This window comes from Nomascus leucogenys, chromosome 9, assembly GCF_006542625.1.
Source record: "Nomascus leucogenys isolate Asia chromosome 9, Asia_NLE_v1, whole genome shotgun sequence".
NCBI lineage: Eukaryota > Metazoa > Chordata > Mammalia > Primates > Hylobatidae > Nomascus > Nomascus leucogenys.
In genome coordinates this window covers 75,678,111-75,701,197 of record NC_044389.1, presented here as the reverse complement: position 1 = coordinate 75,701,197, position 23,087 = coordinate 75,678,111, and the positions used below count along the sequence as shown (strand labels likewise).

The window sequence follows — 23,087 nt, the reverse complement described above, 5'->3', positions numbered from 1 at the left end:
ACTAATTTACACTCCCACCAACAGTGTAAAAGCATTCCTATTTCTCCACATCCTCTCCAGCATCTGTTGTTTCCTGACTTTTTAATGATCGCCATTCTAACTGGCATGAGATGGTATCTCACTGTGGTTTCAATTTGTATTTCTCTTATGACCAGTGATGATGAGCTACAGAATGGGAGAACATTTTTGCGATCTGTCCATCTGACAAAGTTCTAATACCCAGAATCTACAAGGAACTTGACCAAATTTACAAGAAAAAAGCAACCCCATCAAAAAGTGGGTAAAGGCTATGAACAGACACTTCTTAAAAGGGCACCCTTCTGATGAGTGGGAATCATTTTGTATCTACTGAGACAAGCTACCTTCCCTTGTTTCCTAAATCTTCCCAAAGGCTTATTTTTGGGAAGCCGCATATATATTTGAAATATATAACTTTGCCTTTTTGTTGTTTGACAGCCTCAAAGTTCTTTTTTTCATGAACCTAGGGTATAGTACAATACAATGAAAACGATTTCATAAAGTATGTTTAAGGAATACAAGATAATAATAACCTTTTCTTATTGTGAAATAAAAGGATGTCATGAACAGTAGGGTTCCTTTCTGAAAATTTGAAGAAAAAATGTAAATTGGAGACAATATCTATTGCTGTATAAATAGTAAAACTTCCTGCTTTCAAAGAATTGGCATATCTTCTCAAACTCAAACACTAAAGACCATGGCCAAAATGTCTAATTTATATAGAATTTTTTTGTATTGTTTCTGTAAAGACTATAATGTACACAGCAACAAATGCAACATTATTCCTATATAAAAACATTTTTTTCAAAATACATTCCAATCTATATTTAAATAAAACCATGTGAGCACTCCTGTTTCACTATATTCATTTCAAGGACACTTACAGATACATTGTGTAACAATTTTCTGCCAATATCACAGCAGGTTGATATACTCAGCTGCACATAACTGCAGTATTTTTATTAAAACTTTGAAACTCTTGAATGAGAGGTGGAGCATTAAGTGTAGACATTTAATGTATTAAATTTCTAAGACTTCAAAGGGAGCATAATTAACTCAATGCTACATAATTTCTCCAGGGACAGAAAAAAAAAAAAGATGCAAACAGAATTGATATGCTTATTTTTCCCCTTAGCAATTACATGACAATGTTAAGTGAGCAATTTCTTTGATAAAACTCATTCTTCTGACTTTAAAGTTAATATTTCTCTTGAATATTTCAATGACTTTGCATGCTAACTTATAAAGTATAGAAAACAGTAAGGTTGAAAATTCTGCTATTCCCCTTTTACCAGAATTTCTCCCCTCAACTGCTCCCTGTTTAAGGCACTTGCTGAACTTGGTTGTGTCTCTGACCTCATCATAACCTTTAGTTTCTCTGTCTTTCCTAATTTCTCAATCCATCAGTTTCTTTCCAGATTCATTTGCCTTTCTGTCTATCATATAATCCATGGTAAGCCATTTTCAATAAATTCTTTTTGGATGCAAAAATTCTGCACCCCTTTGACCTGCTAACAACCTGTTTGACCAGTTTCAAACTCTAGGTGTCCTCTACAATCTGCAGAGGTGCAGAACATAGCTGGAGGAAGTTAGAGAAGAACATGAGTTAGATCTAGAGAGGCCTTTAATTTATTCAACTATATATTTGGAATTCAACAAAATATTACATATTATATTTTTCAAATCTGAAATGACATGATTTAATATTGTTTCATAAAATCTATAAAAACTGGTCTTAAATGTCCCTTATCGTTGTTGAGCTTTAATCTCTAAAAATCTGAAAGAATATTCTGAAACTTTCAACTCAAGAAAGTTAAAGGAGATGACTCCCAGAGTCTCATGAAAATATGAGGAATTGAATATGTATATAAGCCAACAACCATGAGAAAACGAACAGACGCCATCAGAAAAGTGTTTTGCCTAAATTACTGAAAAATAAAAATGAAGCAGTGATATTTGATCAGAGGAAGCAATGACATCTGGCAAAGCAGGGTGGCAAGAGCCATAGACTAGAGACTGTCATAAGGGCAGCAATTAAGCATCAAGACCTCTACCTGCAGAGGCCTAGAAGTCTTGATACTTGAAAAGGCTAAATAAAAGGTAGGTGTGAGATGGACAGCTCAAAATATGGGAACATAGAGGATTCTTGTCATTCACAGTAGCGAGGTTCTATAAAATCCTATGAATGCTGTGTTTATGAATACCGAATCATTGCTCCTAGGGGAATGGTTTGGTCCTTTGTAAGCCTCTGCCTTTTTTGTACTTATATTTAAAAGCACTTTATTTAATATGCATTGCTGATTCATTAACATTGAACTCCTGGCCAACAGCACTATAACTCTTGCCTATACACAGCTTATCTAGCACAGGTATTTTCTCTGTGATGCACATCACAGCTTTCTTGTGCTTAGGGACACTAGACCAGCACTTTAGCACTATGTTTGGGAGATATTTTAAACAGGGAAATCACTGATGAAAGCACAAAAAATTGAAAAAGCCACTAAATAAATAGATAGAGAAAAGAACACTTGCTTGCCATGGAGGAGCTAAAACAAGAATGCAAAGAGCAGCTTTATTTGACCTTAATTACTAACAACTCAAGTTTTTGAGCTCTGCAAATGTATGATCATGAAAGTGCCCTGAGTATTGATTTTGGAATTACAAATAAAGTTTAATAAATAGGTGAATTTGCAAAAACGAAATCAGTTAATAAAGAAGACTGATTGTACTTAAATGTATGTTGATTCTCACATGCTGTCACATTCAAAATGTTCCTGAAAGCTGACATTTATCCCTTTAAAAAAAAAAGTAAGAAGCATAGGATTCTCTTCTAAATAAATAGGTGAATTTTCTAGGTGAATTGGGGCAACTAATGTTGCCATTATTATCCAAGAGCAAGGCAACGTAAAAACACATGCAAAATCTAGCACTACCTCCAGTAGAATGACCATATCCATCTTCTATCTACTTAATCTAAATGATCAAATTACCGTTATGTAATAAATTAATGCTGTTGATGTTCTGAGGTAAATAATTTTTTAACTTAGGAATTTATAATTACTTACATTATTCATCAAGGATAAAGTTAGAATGAATATATTTTCATATGTGAAAATAATGACAATGATTGTGGATGCTTGTCATTCACAGTAGTTAGGTTCTATAAAATTCCCATGAACACTGCATTTGTGAATATTGAATCACTGCTCCTAGGGGAAATACAGAGTTTGATCCCTGCCAGCCTCTGGTTTTATGCATTTCTATTTAAAGGCACTTTATTTAATATTCATTGTTGATTCATTATCATTGAACTTGTGGCCAACAGCACTATAACTCTTGCCTCTACACAGCTTATCTAACACAGATGTTTTCTCAGTAAGAAAAAAACAAAACAAAACACTCTTCCTTCAGAAGTTACTTCAAGATATTTCCCAGCAAAGCAGGAAACTAAGAAATTGTACGACACAGGAACCAGGAATTTGTGGATCTGACCCACCAGAATTTATCTGATTTTAGGGATGCACCAGAAATCGAGCAGGAAAGGGGGTTCTGGGAGGAAAGGGTGCAGTCAGGAAATGGGGATTTTGGAGACTTGTTATTGAAAACAATAATTTAGAATTTTAGTAGCAAAAGATGAAGAAAAAAGTAAGAAAAGCAATAACTCAAAAAACCTGAAGCTGAGTGATAAAAAAAACTAAACATAATCATATCTTAATAATTTGTTGTATGGTGAACAATATTTATAGTGATAAAATATAAGCAAATTACAGATTTTCATGTTATAAAGCCAACTTTTAGTCAAGCTATGAATGATTTATTTCTGGTAACAGAATAGAAAATACATGCTTCCAACACACTCAATATAAAAGTAAATCTGTGAATCATGGAAGCTGAGAGGTAGAAGAGTGGAAAAATAGTGAATGAACTTTTACAACTAGTATATTGTCTTTGCAGATACTATACTGTCAACAGTAGTTGGTATGGAAATAGAAGTGTAACTGTGTTATATAAAGTTATTTAAAATTGTGCTATAACTAGTAATATATTGAGAGGACGTGCAGGTGTGGGTGAAGGACATGAAGTAAATCATCACTTATCATATAAGAAAAGGTAGGTAAGAGATAAACTAATAAATCAACCAATAATATTTACTAGAGTAAGTAAAAATTAAAACAAAAAAGTTAAAGAGTGAAGAGTCATTTAATCTACTGATATGGTTGGCTGTGTCCCCACCCAAATCTCATCTTAAATTGTAGCTCCCTTAGTTCCCATGTGTTGTGGGAGGGACCTGGGGGAGGTACTTGAATCATGGAAGCAGTTTCCCTCATACTGTTCTCTTGGTAGTGAATAAGTCTTATGAGATCTGTTGGTTTTATAAGGGGTTTCCCCTTTGGATTGGCTCTCATTCTCTCTTGCCTGCCACCATGTAAGACATGGCTTTCACCTTCCGCCATGATTCTGAGACCTTCCCAGCCCTGTGGAACTGTGAGTCCATTAAACCTCTTTTTCTTTATAAATTACCAGTCTCAGGTATGGCGTTAGCAGCAGCATGAGAATGGACTAATACATTTACCAAGGGAATATTATATAGCCATTAAATATTATTAGGGGCCGGGCGCGGTGGCTCACGCTTGTAATCCCAGCACTTTGGGAGGCCGAGGCGGGTGGATCACGAGGTCAGGAGATTGAGACCACGGTGAAACCCCGTCTCTACTAAAAATACAAAAAAAAAATTAGCCGGGCGTGGTGGCGGGCGCCTGTAGTCCCAGCTACTCGGAGAGGCTGAGGCAGGAGAATGGCGTGAACCCAGGAGGCGGAGCTTGCAGTGAGCCGAGATCGCGCCACTGCACTCCAGCCTGGGCGACAGAGCGAGACTCCGTCTCAAAAAAAAAAAAAAAAAAAAATATTATTAGGAACACTTCATATGTCTCAATAGAATGATCTCCTAGAAGTTACTAAGTCTAAAATTCCAAGCTCAGAATTTAAACGTAGTATACAACTATTTATGTAAGAAAAATAATAAAAATGTGTGTGTGTGTGTGTGTGTCTGTATATACTTGGAATGCCACATAAGAAACATTATTTGCCTCATGAAAAGGAACTCAGGTGTTTGAGGAACAATGGCAGGATATTACCTTGCTGAACCTTTTAAATTTTGAACAATGCAAATACACAGGGTATGCTAAAAGTAAATACAAATTAAATTTTAAAATAAAAAATAAATATTTCTGAAAAGAATAACTGGAGGTAGAAATAAATAGACTCTTGTTTTTAATTTTAAAACCCTCAGTAGAATTTGTTTTAATTCTGTTCATGTATCATACACACGCACACACACACACAAACACACACACACACATTCTGAATTGTTTGCCCACCATTGTTTACCTGATTAATTCTTATTTTTTTTCAAGAGTCTGGTGACACAACTTACCTGTGAAACTTGTCCTAACCCCGGCTAAGCTCTCTGTAGCATGAGTCAGTTCTCCTACAGTATTCCAGAACATCATTGATCCATCACTATTACAGAATTTTCTTTCACATAGTAATATTTAATTATATCTGCCTCCTCCACTAGACTGAGTGAAACTCTAGATCACACAGAAATAATGTCCCTTTGTGTCTTCAGAATTTCAGTGTACTCTTTCGAATTTAGTTCTGCTTGTCTTTTGAATGAACTGCTCCCAGCACTAATAGGGTCAGCCTATTCCCTACTCAAAAGAAACAATCCTAGAACCCATGGAGGAGGTGGGATGTGTCCGAGAACAACTAATTGAGAAACAGGAACCATCTTGCAGGTCAGAGAACAGTATAATAGAGTGAGCTTAGGCTAGGATAGAGGTGGTGGTTGTTCACATTCTTTCTGCCATTCCTACATCATTGCTTAAGATCCTGTGGAATAACTTGTCCACAATTTGGAGACATAAAATCAGTGATTATAAAAGATAAGTTACTAAAAAAAAAAAAAATGGTGGATGAGTGGGGAAAGAAAGAAAAGTCTTTAAGGAAAGATAATAGATTTTATGTGTTTGGGGACCAAGATGGAAGGGATACATTATTATAAGTATAAAGTTCAGGGTCAAGGTTGGGGGACAAGGTGAGAAGTTAAGATCATATCAGTTGAAACTGATTATCAGAAATACAAGGATTATCAATGAAAATTCCTTTAATGAAGTCTGAACTAATTCCGTCTACCTTTGAAGCAACAATTGTAGGTTATTGGTAAGGAGTAGTAGTCCCCTGGTAGAGCTTCATGAATTCTAACACTCTGGGGTCTTAGCTCATCAATATTATTTTTCCATTCTACAATCTCCTCTTCATCACTGGTTGCTTTCCCAACACCTGTGTAAAAAGGCTCAGCTTGTTTAATCCTAAAAATGAAACAGATATCCCTGGGTCTGATATCAGTCTCATGGGATTTTTAAAAATTTCAAACCATAATTTACCCTTACTTTCATCACCAAATTTCTCAACAGGGTAGTCAACACACCCACCTCTACCCATTCCTTTCCTAGCCCTTTGCCTTCTTGCTGCATGCCCTGCCTCTGTGCTTTTGTTTATGGTCTTCCTGCTGCTTAGAATGCCCTTCCCACCCTTTTCTGCCTGATCCAATCCACATGTCCTTTAATGCTCAACTCAAGAAGCACCTCCTTCAAGATACCATCTATAACAAGCTCCTTCCTCAACATTTCATGACTGTATACTTTACCTCTGCAACCAGACATTGCTGGCTCTGGAGATCAGCATAGATGTATGTGTTCTGCCATTACATGCACCTTATAATGCTGATACTCTTTCATTTTCCTTCTCCAACACCAGGCTATAAACTTGAGAAGAGGAATGGAATCTTTGTTGTCATTGTATCGCTAGTGCCTAGCATAGTTTCTAGGATGAACTGGAAAACCAATGAACTAGTGAATCAATGCGTATTAAACTGATGAAAAACAAATAAACTACATCTCAAGCACTGACCTTTTTCCTGGTCTCCAGTCATGCATTTATAACCAACCTGTCTGGGAACCAAGGTTAAGTGCACAAACTCTAGAGACAAACTCATTGGAATTAATCCCAGATCTGTCTCTTCCTAGTTGTGTCATCTTGACAACTTAAACCCTATACACCTCAGTTTTCTTATCTATAAAACAAGGATGATGTTAGTACCAACTCAAAGTCTTTTTGTGAAGATTATATGAGTTCATTTTTTAAAAAGGTCTTAGAAAACAGTAAGTAGTAAGAAGATAGTAAGTACTATAAAGGTGTTAAAACATAGTTAAGACCACCTGAAGAATCCACTGCTAGCTCAAATTTTACAGGATCCAAATTGAACTCTCAAACATACTCCTCTGCTTTATTTGCTCATAACAGCTAATGGCACCTGTTATGGGTAAAGTTGTGTCATCACTACCTCCTTCTCAAATTTATATGTTGAATTCCTAATACCCAGTACCTTAGAATATGACCTTATTGGAGATAAGGTCTTTACAGAGGTAATCAAATTAAAATGAGGTCATTAGGGTGAACCCTCATCCAAACGACTCATGTCCTTATAGAAAAAGGAAATTTGGATACACAAACAAACAGGAAGAGAAGAAAATGTGAATAGACATTGGAAAAAGACAATTCATCTACAAGCCAAGGAGGGAGGCTTAGAACAGTTCCTTCCCTCACACCCCTCAGAAGAAATCAACCTTGCCAACATCTTGATTTTAGATTTCTAGCCTCCAGAACTGTGAGATGCAAACTTTCTGTTGTTTAAGCCTATGGCAGCTCTAGCAAAGGAATACACTAGCATTATCTCTGCTATAATGAACTACCCAAGATGGGTCATTTATAAAGGAAAGCAGTTTAATTTTCTCACAGTTCCACATGGCTGAGGAGGCTTCAGGAAACTTACAGTCATGGTGGAAGGAGAAGCAAGCACCTTCTTCACAAGGCAGCAGGAGAGTGAGAGTGCAGGGGAAACTGCCACATTTAAACAATCAGATCTCGTGAGAACTCCCTCACTATCATGAGAACAGCATGGGGGAAACTGCCCCCATGATCCACTCACCTCCCACCAGGTCCCTCCCTCAACACATGGGAATTACCATTCAAGATGAGATTTGGGTCGAGGCACAGAGCGAAACCGTATCAATATCACTTCTCTTTTATAAATTCCTAACCCATGACACAAAGTCCAGTTCAAATACACCTGCTCAGTGAAGTTTTCTCTGATCTCCTCTAACAAAAATGACCATAGATGCTTCAACCTCATCTATTGCAATTTTAACATCCTAATTTATATTACATCCTCTGTGGACTTGCTTCCATCTTCCAGATTTGTGTTACTTGAAGGAAAGAACCAGTTTATTTAAAATTGGAAATATTTTATATTATGAAAAAAATGTAGTAGTTCAATAAGATTCTCTAAGTCATTTGCTGAACTCAAAAAGTAAAATGTTTATAATTGTCTTTAAACTGCATAATGAAGTTTCCTATTAAAATGAAAAATTTGATATTACTGACGGTTTTCCACAAGTTTTACCCCTCCTAGTGATTTATATTCTGCCATATGCTTTTTGATACCAACTATATTGTGAGTGTCAAAGAACTTCTAACATGTTCCTAATTTGGAATCTTTATAGCAGTACTTCAGGAGCTAACAGAAGCATAATAGTGAAACGAGGCAAAAAAAAAAAAAAAAGAAATAAATTCCCTTCCTCAAATTTAAAATATTTTTTAAAATTCCATGTGAAAGTATGTAATGTCATGACCAGTTCTATCACTATGTAACATTAAAAACTTGAAGTGGGGCAAAAAGACTTGACAATAAACTTTTACAAGGCAATAGGCATTTTAAAACATAGAGATGTTATACCCATCACTAGAAAGTCTTAATTGTATTTTTACTAAGTTTCAGAGCTTCTAACTAAATGAACAGATACAATTAAAAATTTGAGGATGCAGCATCATAAAATGTACGGTGGTCATCATTTTACAGAGTTTCAGACACTTAATTATTTGTGTTGGTACAAAGTTCACAGAGAAGATATAAATCTGTATATGTTTTGTAACAGTAATCATGTTTAGGCAATAGTATCCTGATTCAAATAAATTTATTTTATAGAAGTAAAATTTTAACTTATAAAAAATACTAAGGATTAGTTAGAGAGCTGTGCACTTGTGAATTTATTCTTGATCTTGCCAGATTCATTCAGGTCAACAGCACTTTTAAACTTCTATAAGACTTCTTAAAATTGTTCTATGTGCCTAAATATATATAAATACAAATGTTCTCAGCAATTAACTGGACAGTAAGGGGTAAATGAGACGAGCGAGGCATTCACTATGCTACCTCCATTAGTGTTAACAAGAATTGCGTAGTTAATTCCCTCGCACTGCTCTTAATTTTAATCTCCTCTGTAGGGTCTATTCCAAGGCTTTTAATTGTTTTGCACAACTCTCACCCCAAAACAATTTTCACTTACCTCAGTAATGAAGGATTTGGCTGTAGCAGGATTCATAACAAGGATCGCTCGCCTAAGAGTGTCTCGATAGCGATTCAGTTCTTCTATTCTCATGGTGTCAAAGAGAGTGGTGATCATTTTATTGATGTTGTTTTCTACCTTCTGAAGTGCAACATCCATTCCCTGCTGAGACACTTTGTCCAAGAACTCCTGTATTCCACGGATATCTGGAAACATCAAAAGCCCATCAATATACATGTGAATTATTGTACAGAAGGAAGGCATAAGCTATTTCACCTATATCAGAATAGATTATTTTTCCACATTGTAGGCTGTCTAAAATTACCAACTGAGTAGCTGACAGAACTCTCAAATATGTTTAAGGTTTGGTACATTTTGATGTGTTCACATGAAAAATGTAGGAATTGTTATTTTTTAAATGGATTTCTTTCTATCTACATGGAACCTAAATGATGTCAATGCTAGAAATGTTAGGCGAGGGCGCACGGAGGTGGTAGGAGAGATGCCCCATTTCTCTAGAGCAAAACAAGAAGAAAGGAAAGACATTCCCTATTTTCCTTAGCATTTTAAAGAGTAATATTAACATCATGTAAGCATGAATATCATTGATGACTGATGAATCTGAATCAAGATTATGAATGTTTCTTAAAATAGGCAACAGTATCACTAAACTTGACTTTTATCAGTTAAATAGAAAGTTTCAAAAGGTTATCTTCAAAGGGCCTCAGGTCACTTAGACCACACATGAAACCTGCATTTTAATCTATTTAATGAGTACTACCTCCTTAGGTAAATTTGGAAAAGTTTGTAGGAGACACCAAGTTTGCCTTAGTAATGAGAAAATACTTAATGTGCAAAACATATTTTTTCAAAACATATTTCAGCATTTTAGAAAATGTTAAGCAACATTTTTGAATGTATGATGATCAGCAAAATATTTACCTACTTATTCCAAAATAGGCAAAGTTCTAGAAATTTATCAAATTAAAATGTCCAGTGTCCATGTCACATTTAAATAAGAAAAGTAAAGTTCAGTCTAAAGAGTTTATCATTTGTACTTTGATGTGTATTTAAGTAACAATAAATGTCTGCAATATCACAAATATTTCTTCCTAGTATCAGATTGCTTGTTTATAGAAGAAGATATCTGAAATAAGTATCTGGCACAATGCAAGCTTAATATAGATTATGCTATAATCTTAATATAGCAGATTTTCTTTTACTATATCATAAACTATATTTTTCATTACATATCCAAAGAATAAAATATTTAAAGGGCAAATACTAGAGAAACAAGTAAATGGGATTGTAGGGAACTTATGAATAGACTAGATCTCAAAATCCTTAATAGTGTGTGCTTGCCTGCATGTAAAATTTGCCTTTCAATGGTAATAGTTAATTTATGTATTTTTCAACATACAAACCAGAAAAAGCAGTAAGTAAATCCACAGAACAGGAAAACAAATAGCCAAAAATTTAGAAACTACCTTTACTCTTATAAACATTTATATTTGCAAGGTTACAAATTGACTAAAATAACAATTTTGCTTTCTTCTTCTGATTGCTTTCATTTTAAAATAGTTGTTGTAAATATTATATGTTTACCTATCGGATGACTTTCAAAATCTTTACAACATATATACTGTATAAATTCTATCTTACATTTCTTATCATTAATTATGTGGTAAACTCAGTATGTTACCATCAAAGCAGGTTAAAAGAATAAAATCCTCAGCTAGGGCAGAGGATGAGATAAAAGAGGTGGAATAATAAAGGTGTTATGTATTCATTCAATACACAAGTCAAAATGTACATAAGGGTGCAAGATTCTGAACCATGAATTAAGCAAAGAGTTAAATTTGATGGAATTTGGTTGACACTGGTAGAGGTACAATAACAAGACTATGTACATGCTAAGCAGATGTTCTTAAACTTTGATGTGAATCAGAATCATTTGAGAAACTTATCAAAAATACACAAGCTTGGGCCTCACCCCAGAACCAATATACCTTTAGAATACACGTCAGAGGCCCAGTGTGGTGGCTCACGCCTGTAATCCCAGCACTTTGGGAGGCCGACGGGGGCAGATCATGAGGTCAGGAGTTTGAGACCAGCCTGGCCAATATGGTGAAACCCCATCTCCACTAAAAATACAAAAATTAGTCAGGCGTGGTGGCACACACCTGTAGTCCCAGCTACTTGGGAGGCTGAGGCAGAAGAATCGCTTGAACCCAGGAGGTGGAGGTTGCAGTGAGCCGAGATCATGCCACTGCACTCCAGCCTGGGTGACAGAGTGAGACTCTGTCTCAAAAAGAAAAAAAAAAGAAAAGAAAAATACATGTCAGAGCAGACAGAGCAGATTATTGATTTCAAATTGTAAGTTGTTCTTTATTTGAGTTACTTAAATTGTACATCTGAATACAAGGCAAACAAAACAAAAGTTACACTGAAATAGATCCAAGATGCTCAGAAAACAGAGCATGACTAGAGAATAAAGTTTCAAATTACTTACTCTCTGTGAAATCTTCTGATTACAAAAATAAAATACCAGTGCTAGTTTACATTTTCACTTTGAGAAAAAACTTGTTCTCCAAAAACATTTGTTGAATACTAGACACAATGCTAGGAGCTAGGAGCACATCAATGAGTACCCATCCAAACATTAAAACAGACAATAAACAAGTAAACAAACTAAAACAACAAAGCACATTAAGTGTTTGGAAGAAAACAATGAATGCATTGGTAGATGATAATAGGGTGAGGAGGAGGATCTATTTTACTTAGAGGAAGGTTTCTCTGCAAAACTAGTATTTAAACTCTGAGGTAAAAGATAAGACGACATTATCCAAGCAAATAGATAAGGAGAAAAGGCAACAGCTCAGAAAATGCCCAGGACATTAAAAAGCCTGTGGATCAAAAATCTATAGGAGACCACTGTGGTTGCAGCCTAGCTAGTGAGACATGAAGCTGGATGGAGAGGAAGAGTCGGGTTATGTAGATCTCTGTGAGACACAGGAAGAGGTTTTAATTTTATTCTAAATACAGCTTTAATCTATTGAAAGTTTCAAGTAGAGGATCTGCCTTAAGTGGATGACTGGATATGTGAGCAGAATGAAAAGCACTTTAAGTCTGGAAGTGACGTGTTTGATTGTATGTTTTAAATTGGGGCTGGGCATGCTGGCTCATGTCTGAAACCCCAGCACTTTGGGAGGCTGAGGTGGGTGGATCACTTGAGGCCAGGAGTTCGAGACCAGCCTGGCCAACATGGTAAACCTCGTCTCTACTAAAAATACATAAAATTGCCCAGGCTGAGGCACGAAAATCGCTTGAACCTGGGAAGTGGAGGTTGCAGTGAGCTGAGAGTGTGCCACTGCACTCCAACATGGGCGACAGAGTGAGATGCCACCTCAAAAAAAATTTTTTTAATAAATAAATTGATCTAGTAAATTAATTCTCCTTAATTTGAAACTATATAACGTTTTTTAGCTTTAATTTTTGATCAGAGTGATAAGTATACTGAAAAGTGATGTGACAAAAGACCACTATAACCCCTCTGTTTCCTAACACTGGAATTCTGGTTGTCACTTCTTAAATATGTGACTGTAACATTTTTTGAAAATTTCTCCTCAACTGTAAATGAAGAATTTATTTGTTTATGTTTATTTTTGAGACATGGTCCCACTCTATTAGGTTGGAGTGTAGTGGCATGACATCAGCTCATTGCAACCTCCACCTCCCAGGCTCAAGCGATCCTCCCACCTCAGCCTCCTGAGTAGCTGAGACTACAGGTGCACACCTCCATGCCAGGCTAACTTTTGTATTTTCGGTAGAGACAGGGTTTTGCCATGTTGGCCAGGCTGATTTGAACTTCTGAGCTCAGGCGGTCCACCTGCCTTGGCCTCCCAAAGTCCTGGGATTACAGGCATAAGCCACCACTCCCAGTAAAAAATATTTATCTTACAGAAGTCTTCAAAGATTGATTTTGCAAAAGTGTCTGTGTGTGTTTGCTGTGTATATACAAAATCTAGTGTAGGGTCTAACGTATTGTAATTCCTTTATTGTTAGTAACAGAACATGACTATTTGTTAAGAGACCACCATTCTTCCCACCAATAGGCCAGACTGCCTTAATTTTACTGATGGCTAGCTACCCAAAATGGCAAGCATAAATTACAAGGTAGACTCATGGAATGCAGGAATTAAGCATAGTTTTGCTTAGTTGAAGAAATGACACCAAATACCCATGATATGTGGCAATTGGTAAGTTCAATGAGAGAAGATTCGGAGCCATGCTGTTTATGAGCTGCTCTGTGTAACAGTCATTAAAAAAGAGAGTAGGCTGGGCACAGTGGCTCATGCCTGTAATCCCAGCACTCTGGGAGGCCAAGGCAGGCAGACTGCCTGAGGTCAGGAGTTTCAGACCAGCCTGGCTAACATGGTGAAACCCCGTCTCTCCTAAAAATACAAAAAATTAGCTGGGTGTGGTGGTGCATGCTTGTCGTCCCAGCTACTCAGGAGGCTGAAACAGGAGAATCGCTTGAACCCAGGAGGCAGAGGTTGCAGTGAGCCAAGATGGCACCATTGCACTCCAGCCTGGGCAACAGAGGGAGACTCCATCTCAAAAAAATAAAAAATAAAAGAGAGTAAGCCTTTGGTTTTGTTCAATGAACACAAACATCATCACACATCACAATCATTCAGCTACATTATCTGTATGCTGATTAGTTGGCAGCCAATGAGATGAGTTCTCTGTGTTTCAGAAATAAAGAATATATGGTTCCTGACCTCAAGGTGCTTCCAGGTGAGTGGGGGTGACTAGGTGCTATTTATGGATAACAGAAAGCTAAAATAAGTTTCTGTAGTTTCCAGTAATTAATTCTACTGACCAGATAATTACATAACAACAGGAGGTGGAAGGCTCATTAACTGAGTTATTAAACATAAGATTGGGGGAGGGGGAACATGTTTTTTCCATGGCACTATAAAGGAACTTGTGGTAGGCAGAATATTGGTCTCCCCAAAATGCTCACATGTTAATCCCTGTAATCTATGAATATACTAGGTTACACAGCAAAGACAAATTAAGGCTGCAGATAGAATTAAAGCTGTTAATTGTCTGATCATAAAATAGGGAGATTATCCCATATTATTTGGGTGGCTCTAGTGTAATCGCAGTCTTTAAAATTGGAAGAGGGAGACAGAACAGGAGCATCAAAGGGAGGTCTAAGTCCTGAAGAATGTATTGAGACTCAGCATCTTCAGAGAGATGCAAGGCTGCTGGCTTTGAAGATGGGGGAAAGGGATCTTGAGTGAAGAAAGGTGGGTTGTTTGAAGAAGGTGGAGAAGGCAAGGAAATTGACTCTTTCCTAGAACCACCAGAGAACACAGCATTGCTGACACTGATTATAGCCCACTGAGATTCCATTTCAGACTTGTGATCTAAAAAATACTATTAATAACCTGTATTGTTTAAGCCTCTAAATTTGTGGTAATTTGATACACCAGCAATAGAAACTAACATAGAACTGTATTTTAATCCATAAGTCTGCATTTTTCCAAATCGTAATCCACTGAGTTTTATTTTGGAGTCATCTGGAAAACTTGTCGAAAATGAAGATTTTTGCTCAATCCCATTTCTATGGGATCAGAAACTCTCAGGAAAAAAAAAAAAAAAAAACACAAGGGATTTTTCTCTTACTTGATGCTTCTTAAGAGACTATTTGGGAACCAGTGCTCTAATTTCTTAACCTTCTTTTTGTTACAGACTCTTTTGAGAAAATCAAAGATTATGAATTCTCTCTCCTCTCAGTAAATGCACATACTGAAAACATTCTGCACACTGCCAAGATTACAATCTCTTAGTCAACTCTGCTTGCCTCCCTTAAAAGTAGTTATTGTAGAACCTGGATTAGCATATCGTCCCTGATGTTAGTGATTTTTTTCTTATCCAGACTGTGTAAGAGGGTAAGGTATAAACATTTCCATGCTAAAAAGTAATGTGAGGTTTTGTTTAAAAATAGAGGAAAAGTTTAGATAAAAAGATAGCAAACACATAAATACTTTCCCTGAAAACGTTTCATTGTTTTAGTTACTATTTAATTGTTCTTCAGGCCTAAGAAAAGCGTATTAACTGTAGAAGGTTGGGTTCCCAGGAAGCGGACTCGGGTGGAGATTGGAGACCAGAGAGGCCATCAGGGACTGCTCTCGGGAATAACACTGTGCCACAAGGGAAGGGAACAAGAAAGAGCCAGCAGAGGGCGGCCACGATGCAGTCTCAGCAAAGACCTGCAGGGAGCTCTGGAAGTGGGATGGTCTTCAGAGTTATCCCAATTAGCGCTGGTGGAAGGAGGAATTTTACACCCCTGTGTAGCCTTTGGTGAGGTGGTTCTCCTAAGCGGAGGGTAATTCATAAGGAAAGTAGTCAGCGGCAAGCCCTCTCAGCATTTGGGAGAAGATAGCCTTCAGTTTTGAAGGGGGATTTTGGTGGCACAGGACAGAGTCCATCCTGAATTTTTCCTTACATTTATCAAGTCAAAAGTTATTGTTTTGGTTTTCAGGGTGCTTTGATGATATGTAAAGCCTTTATAAATCATTTGCAGTCAACATTTCCATCTTTCATTTATAAAACAACTTTTTTATCTAGGGGAAAACACACTGCATTTGGTGTAAGAAAACTAGGTTTGGATTCTTAGCCACCAGTATAACCCTGTTAACTTGGAATTGTAGTTCCAAGTTAACAGCGTTATACTGGTGGCTAAGTAGTGGATGTCTTTTATTTTTAATCTTCCCAATATTTCTTTTCCTTTATTCAAACAACAAGATGCCACTTTTCATTTAAGAAATAAATCTGGATTCATCCCTTGTTTTCTACATGTGCCAAACCCTCTAAGTTGCATTGCTGGATGGTCATGTGTCCTGGGCTGGTTAGTTCGAACTCTCCATGTCCTCTGGCCTAAGTAATTTTTTAAGGGATAGTACTGACTCTAGTTTGAAAACATTAAATCAGTGTTTTCAGTATGCAGTGGAGACCATAAATAATCCTCTGATTCATCCCAAAAGTTGATTTTTTTTTTGTTTTTGTGCATGAGGGTAACAAAAAGTGTACATATCTACCCAGCATACTGGATTTAGTCATTTCCATGTTAAGATATTTTGTCAATACTTATTATGCATATCTAGGTCTCTGATTTTCAGAAACAGTTTAACAAATTACAGTGAAGATTGAAATGTGAAATATGGATAATCAGAAGAAGTGGTCTTTCTTGTGTATCACAAATTGTCCCAATGCAGTAGTTTTGTGATTGCAGGAGCCAACATGTCTAATGTGAAACTAACAAAGTGAAACGGAGGCAAGGCAGCTGTTCACTAGACTTTCAAACCACATGAGTCAATTTTTAAAAAGCTATTTTGAAGTAAACTTCTGCTATTTGTAAGAGAAAGGGTCTTGACTAATACATTTTTTTTAAAGCAAACATCTGATACTTTGATAAGGAAGACGAAGGCTCAGATCCTGTCTTTGAGGTGCTTCCAGTTTAGTGGAAGAAATTAACATTTAAACAGAAAATGATATTTTAATGTGATAATGCTAATAACAACATTTATCTTGATTTTCTTCTGCCATTGTTTAATAGGAAAATGGAATAAAATATTGATAGGAACTAAAAGTTGATGTCTATAACATTCTAGCAACCATCAATTTCTCAGATATCTGTACTGTGTTACTTATTTAGGCCAGCTTCCCACAATAATCCTCCAAGAGGTAATGGCTGATTGAAGCTTAATGATTCATTTTATTAAATCACGTAAAATAATGACTTTACTATCATCTGTAAAGTAAGATTAATTTTAATCTCTCTACTAAAATGGTTTATATTAAAGTAGATTAGGGTAGGAAAAAATCCTAGGAAATATTAGAATTTAATGTATATTTCTAAACTGACCCCAAAAAAGGCTTTTAATCAGAAATATGACACGCTATTGCTCATTCCGCACCAGTGGTCAGCATCCAAGTAGATATTTCTCAACATATAAAAGTGGAATTCATGAAGATAGAGAGCAGACTGGTGGTGACCAGGGGCCAAGAAGGGTAGAGGGGTTAAAGGAATGGAAAGAGGTTTATTAATGGGTAAAAATATATCCTTAGAAGAAATAAGACCTGGTGTTCAATAAATCAATAGGGTGACTATAGTTAAGATCAATTGATTGTACATTTCAAAATAGCTAAAAGAAAATAATTCAAATGTTGCTTTGCAAAGAGAAGATAAATATTTAAGGTGATGGATATCCCAACTACCCTGATTTGATTACATGAATTTATCAAATTATCATATGTACCCTGAAAATATGATATGTACCTGTCATATGTATCAATGTTAAAAATTTGAGAAACATAAACAAAACAAATAAATCTCTTTCAAGTCTTTGCTTACCGTGTGCCAAGCACTGTGAGAGGTACTTGGAAGAGAATGTTGAGCAAAACAAAAAACAATTCTTGCCCTCATGGAGTATATTATCTATACCATCTGATGATACCACAAATCGTATTACAGATAGAGGTATCCTGCAATACTACTCATTTTCCAAACTACAGTTGCAGTTTAACAAAATTTAGTGACATTCTCTGGAATACATCAAAATAGTAATTCTCAGTCTGATTATTGTTTTGAAATATCACTTTTAAAGTATTGAATTCAATAGGAAAAGAGATATGTCACTAAGTTTTTGTGTCTTATTTTTTTCCCCTACTCATTTCTTCCTCCTCTGTGTAGATGAGGCACATTTATTCTTTTTAATCATGTAATACATTTTAAGACCTCACTTGGAGTAGAAAAAGGCTTCAGTACTTATTCAGCCAGTCTTGGTGTTTCTGAAATTATGGCAGAATGCCAAGCATTAAAATTAATATTTGAAACCTTGGACTTTTTTTAAAAATAAGAAGGAGTATGTCATACTGCTGGATACATGAGATACATCATTGACCTGAAGAGACTTTTCCCAACATGTGAATAGCAAAACATACTTTATAAATGGCTTGCTTCCTGAGAAAATAAAACTTTTAACCATATGCCATTTAAAAAATCTTGCTTAGAAAAAACTTCACTTCAAAAAGAATTTGAGTCATTTATTATTTTGTTGGCATTTGTGCTGCATTTTTACTTTGTATTTAAAAAATAAAGATAATTGTATGCTATACTAGATTTCTGAGGTGACACGGTCTGGCAACAGTGGCCTGTCACTGAGATTGAATTTCTATTTGATAATAACTTGTGATCTGAGCACGAGATCATAATATTTCAGTATAAGAGGCATCTTTACAGTGATGCTGATCAATATTTGTTAAGAACATTTTACTGATGAATAAATCCAAAGCAGTAGAATATATAAATTTTACCTATTTAACATCATATATACTAATGCAAAGGAAACAGTTCAATAAGATGTTTGGATTAATTATATGCTTATTGATGCACATTGAAGTAAATGAGACAACTGAAAGCTGGAAAGTAGCCAAATGAGTAATAAACAGCTTTAAGACTGTCTAGAGAGAAAGTCAGTAATATTATAGTCCTCAGACATTTGAAAACACTCTCTGGGTAATCATAAACATTTGCAGTCAATTAAGAGGAATGTGTCCATTTCATGGGTCTTGATTAAACCTACATCAAGACTACACAGAATAAACACTGTGATTCTTAGGAATGCATTCATGAGGATGGTCCTTCAATGTTCATTTCAAAAGAACACATGGCAATTAAATTGTAAGTAAAGAGTGATAAACGGTGAAGAGTGGTGCTTAAGTAGTTTAGATCACTAGACTATGTACTCACTCTAGTTTGAAAACATTAAATCAATGTTTTCAGTATGCAATGGAGCCCATAAATAACCCTCTGATTCATCCCTAAAGTTGATTTTTTTCTTTGTTTTTGTGCATATGGGTAACAAAAAGTGTACATATCTACCCAGCATACTGGATATAGCCATTTCCATGCTAAGATATTTTGTCAATATTTATTATGCATATCTAGGTCTCTGATTTTCAGAAACAGTTTAACAAATTACAGTGGAGATTTATATAAGGTCAACAACCTTGTAGAATAGTAAAGGCTATCCTGAAACTATAAGAAAAATAACAGAAAGGCTAAGACCATAAAATAATTTTTAGCTGACCAAAACAAAATGAAACAAATAAACTAAACTTTCAAAGGGTATGTTTTAAAAGGGATTTAAAAATAATGAATTATAATAAAACAATTAAAATTTCCTCAATTTTTCTTATAAGTAAGATTGCTTTCAAACCAAAAAAGGAAGTATATGTGTCTATGTAAGCCTACCCTTCACCCTTCTACCAAAGAGTCATCATGTAACTCAGGGTGGTAACTTGGAGCCCTCCATATACTTGACCAAATTATTCGGTTTAAGAATGGAAAAGGACCCAAACAACATGTAATATTTGATGTATGGATAAAAATACCTATGTATATACACACACACACACACACACATACACACACACACAGGAAATAATCTTTCTTTAATACAATCATCTGTCAGGATATGCTTTAGGTCACCAATGTCTGCTAACTTGACTGAGAATGAAGCCAACACATGAACAGAAGTAGAGGTGAGGATATGGTAAGAGAATAACTATTTTCATTAAGTTCATGTGTCTGCATCATTATCATAATAAACTGTTTAGCTCCCTGTCATTGAAGTAGCCCTCCAATCTCTACAGCTGAATCCATTCTAATAGATCTACCAATATATCCATCCCAATATTGGGTTGTTATTGTTACTAGGCGAGGAAACTTAAAGAACTCAATAGCTCATTTGATGAAGAGCACATTATCAACCTTACTGTTTGCTTCATTCTAGTAAATCAATTCTACCCAGCTTTTCTAGCCCTAGAATTTAATTTTTCTCTCATCAGTGCTCTCAAAAGAGAATAATTCCATTAAAACAATTTACCTACCATTTTTCTCTTCTAAGGAGCACCTCCTCTTATAACTTTCTGGTTTCTGTATTATTTCAGTTGCAAGACTCTTTTATTATGGCATCTAGCCATTGTCAGATATATCTGTCTTAATTCTTTGCTTAAACCTCTCTGATGGTGAGTCTGCCTGGAAAGACTGCCAATTGCTTTTAATGAGCCTCTTTCAATACCATAATCCACCTGTTTGACAATGCCTCCTCTTGGAAGGCATTTGGTTGAAATCATGACTAGCATGTTAAGCCAATTGAGAACAATGCAAAATTGGAAGGGTTGGTCAATATCATTAACACAGTGAAGGTAAAACATAAAATTGAAAAGCAAAAATTATGATAAAGAAAACACAATACAAGCATTTTGTATTTTAAAAACAGGTAAATATCTCACATCTCTCTAAAGCAACAAGACAACACATGGCATATTTTGTAATCAGTAAATATGTCAGGTCTTATCTTCTCATACAGAGAGATGGAAAAACTAGAACAGCTAGGGATAAAGGCATTTAGAAAGGTGAGGTATCTGAAATTAACATCAAATTCAAAAATGGTAAACTGCTTGTGGTGGTTACGCAGTAGACATCTAGGGTAAGTTTAGAGAGGTATGATTTTATCTACTTATTGATAAACGACTATAAGCAAAACAGATTACTTATTTAATATTATTCCAAAAAATGGCTCATTTTGATTAATGTGTGTGTTTTCAGTTTCATGTACACTTTTTGACAACTAGAAATGTCCAATGTCTAAAAATGAAAAAAGCTGCATCAAAAAGTAATGAATTCTGCATCGCTTGGAGTCTTTCTGGCAGGGGAAACAGAACTGTCAGTCAAAGATGTGGAAGAAGAGACCTGTTGAAATTTGTTGTTTCCAGATGCCTCATCAAGGAACAAAGTGGCTTATCGGAAGCACCTGTGGAGTTTTAAATATATATATGTTGCTATGCACCCTGCAAAATTTTGATTGAATGGTTTTGGAATGAGGCCAAGGCATTCCAATTATTAAAAAGCTCTTCTAGAGATTCTAATATACTTTTAAATTTGGGTTCTCAGTGGCCACCAAATTAAATTCTCACCTTTTGTTTATGACTCAGTAATCTCTAAATCATCATGATTCAATTATGTGTTTAGTTTAAAATTATGATATTTGTGTAAATTGCTTTTTTTTTCCTTTTTCCTTTCCTTTACCTTTTTTGTCTCCAAATATTTGATGGGTTGTTCTATATTGTAATTTTTTATTGAAGTTTAACTTACATATAATAAAATAAACAGATCTTAAATGCTTAAAGGATTGTTTATTGTATTCCACTGTTACTATCACTCAAAACAAGATAATGGATATTTCCATTACCACTAAAAGTTATTTTGTGTCGCTTTCCAGACAAGCTACCCCAGACACACAGATGTGACCACTGTCTGATTTTGATCACTATAGCTTAGTTTTATATTTACTGGACTTAAAATATATGGAATCATACAGTATTACTCATTTTTAAATGTCAGGCTTTTCTCACTTAACACAGTGTTTCTTCATATTTCAATAGTTCATTACTTACTTTGCTCAATAATATTCTACCGTACCAAAATTCATTTAACCATTCTCAAAATGATGGACATTAGAGTTGCTCCCAGTTTTGGATATGAGGAATAATGCTGCTATGAATATTCTTGTACAAGAATTCATGTGGCTATACATTCTCATTTTTCTGGAGTGAAATGGGTGAGGTATACAAGGTAAGTAGTGTGGAGAAAAGAAAGAGAGATCAGATTGTTACTGTGTCTGTGTAGAAAGAAGTAGACATAGGAGACTCCATTTTGTTCTGTACTAAGAAAAATTCTTCTGCCTTGAGATGCTGTTAATCTGTAAGTCTACTCCCAACCCTGTGCTCCCTGAAACATGTGCTGTGTCAACTCAGGGTTAAATGGATTAAGGGCTGTGCAAGGTGTGCTTTGTTAAACAAATGCTTGAAGGCAGCATGCTTGTTAAGAGTCATCACCACTCCCTAATCTCAAGTACCCAGGGACACAAAACACTGCGGAAGGCCGCAGGGACCTCTGCCTAGGAAAGCCAGGTATTGTCAAAGGTTTCTCCCCATGTGATAGCCTGAGATATGGCCTCGTGGGAAGGGAAAGACCTGACCGTCCCCCAGCCCGACACCCATGAAAGGTCTGTGCTGAGGAGGATTAGTAAAAGAGGAAGGAACGCCTCATTGCAGTTGAGACAAGAGGAAGACATCTGTCTCCTGCTTGTCCCTGGGCAATGGAACGTCTCAGTGTAAAACCCAATTGTATATTCCATCTACTGAGATAGGGGAAAACTGCCTTAGGGCTGGAGGTGGGACATGCAGGCAGCAATACTGCTCTTTAAGGCATTGAGATGTTTATGTGTATAAATAGCCAAAGCAGGGAACTTAATTCTTTACCTTGTTTATGATGCAAAGAACTTTGTTCACATGTTTACCTGCTGACCTTCTCTACACTATTATCCTATGATCCTGCCACATCCCCCTCTCCGAGAAACACCCAATAATGATCAATAAATACTAAGGGAACTCAGAGGCCGGCGGGATCCTCCGTATGCTGAACGCCGGTCCCCTAGGCCCCCCTTTTTCTTTCTCTAT

General features: G+C 35.9%; 1 protein-coding gene across 2 annotated transcripts in view; it reads right to left on the bottom strand.

Moving 5' to 3' along the window:
• Positions 1-23,087, bottom strand: part of GRID2 (glutamate ionotropic receptor delta type subunit 2) — a 1,459,902-nt gene that overhangs the window by 645,057 nt on the left and 791,758 nt on the right. For both annotated transcript variants that reach the window (XM_003257534.3, XM_030819132.1), the window contains one exon: positions 9,486-9,691. In XM_003257534.3, coding sequence (XP_003257582.1) covers positions 9,486-9,691 — 206 coding nt within the window. The remainder of the gene's footprint in view (positions 1-9,485; positions 9,692-23,087) is intronic.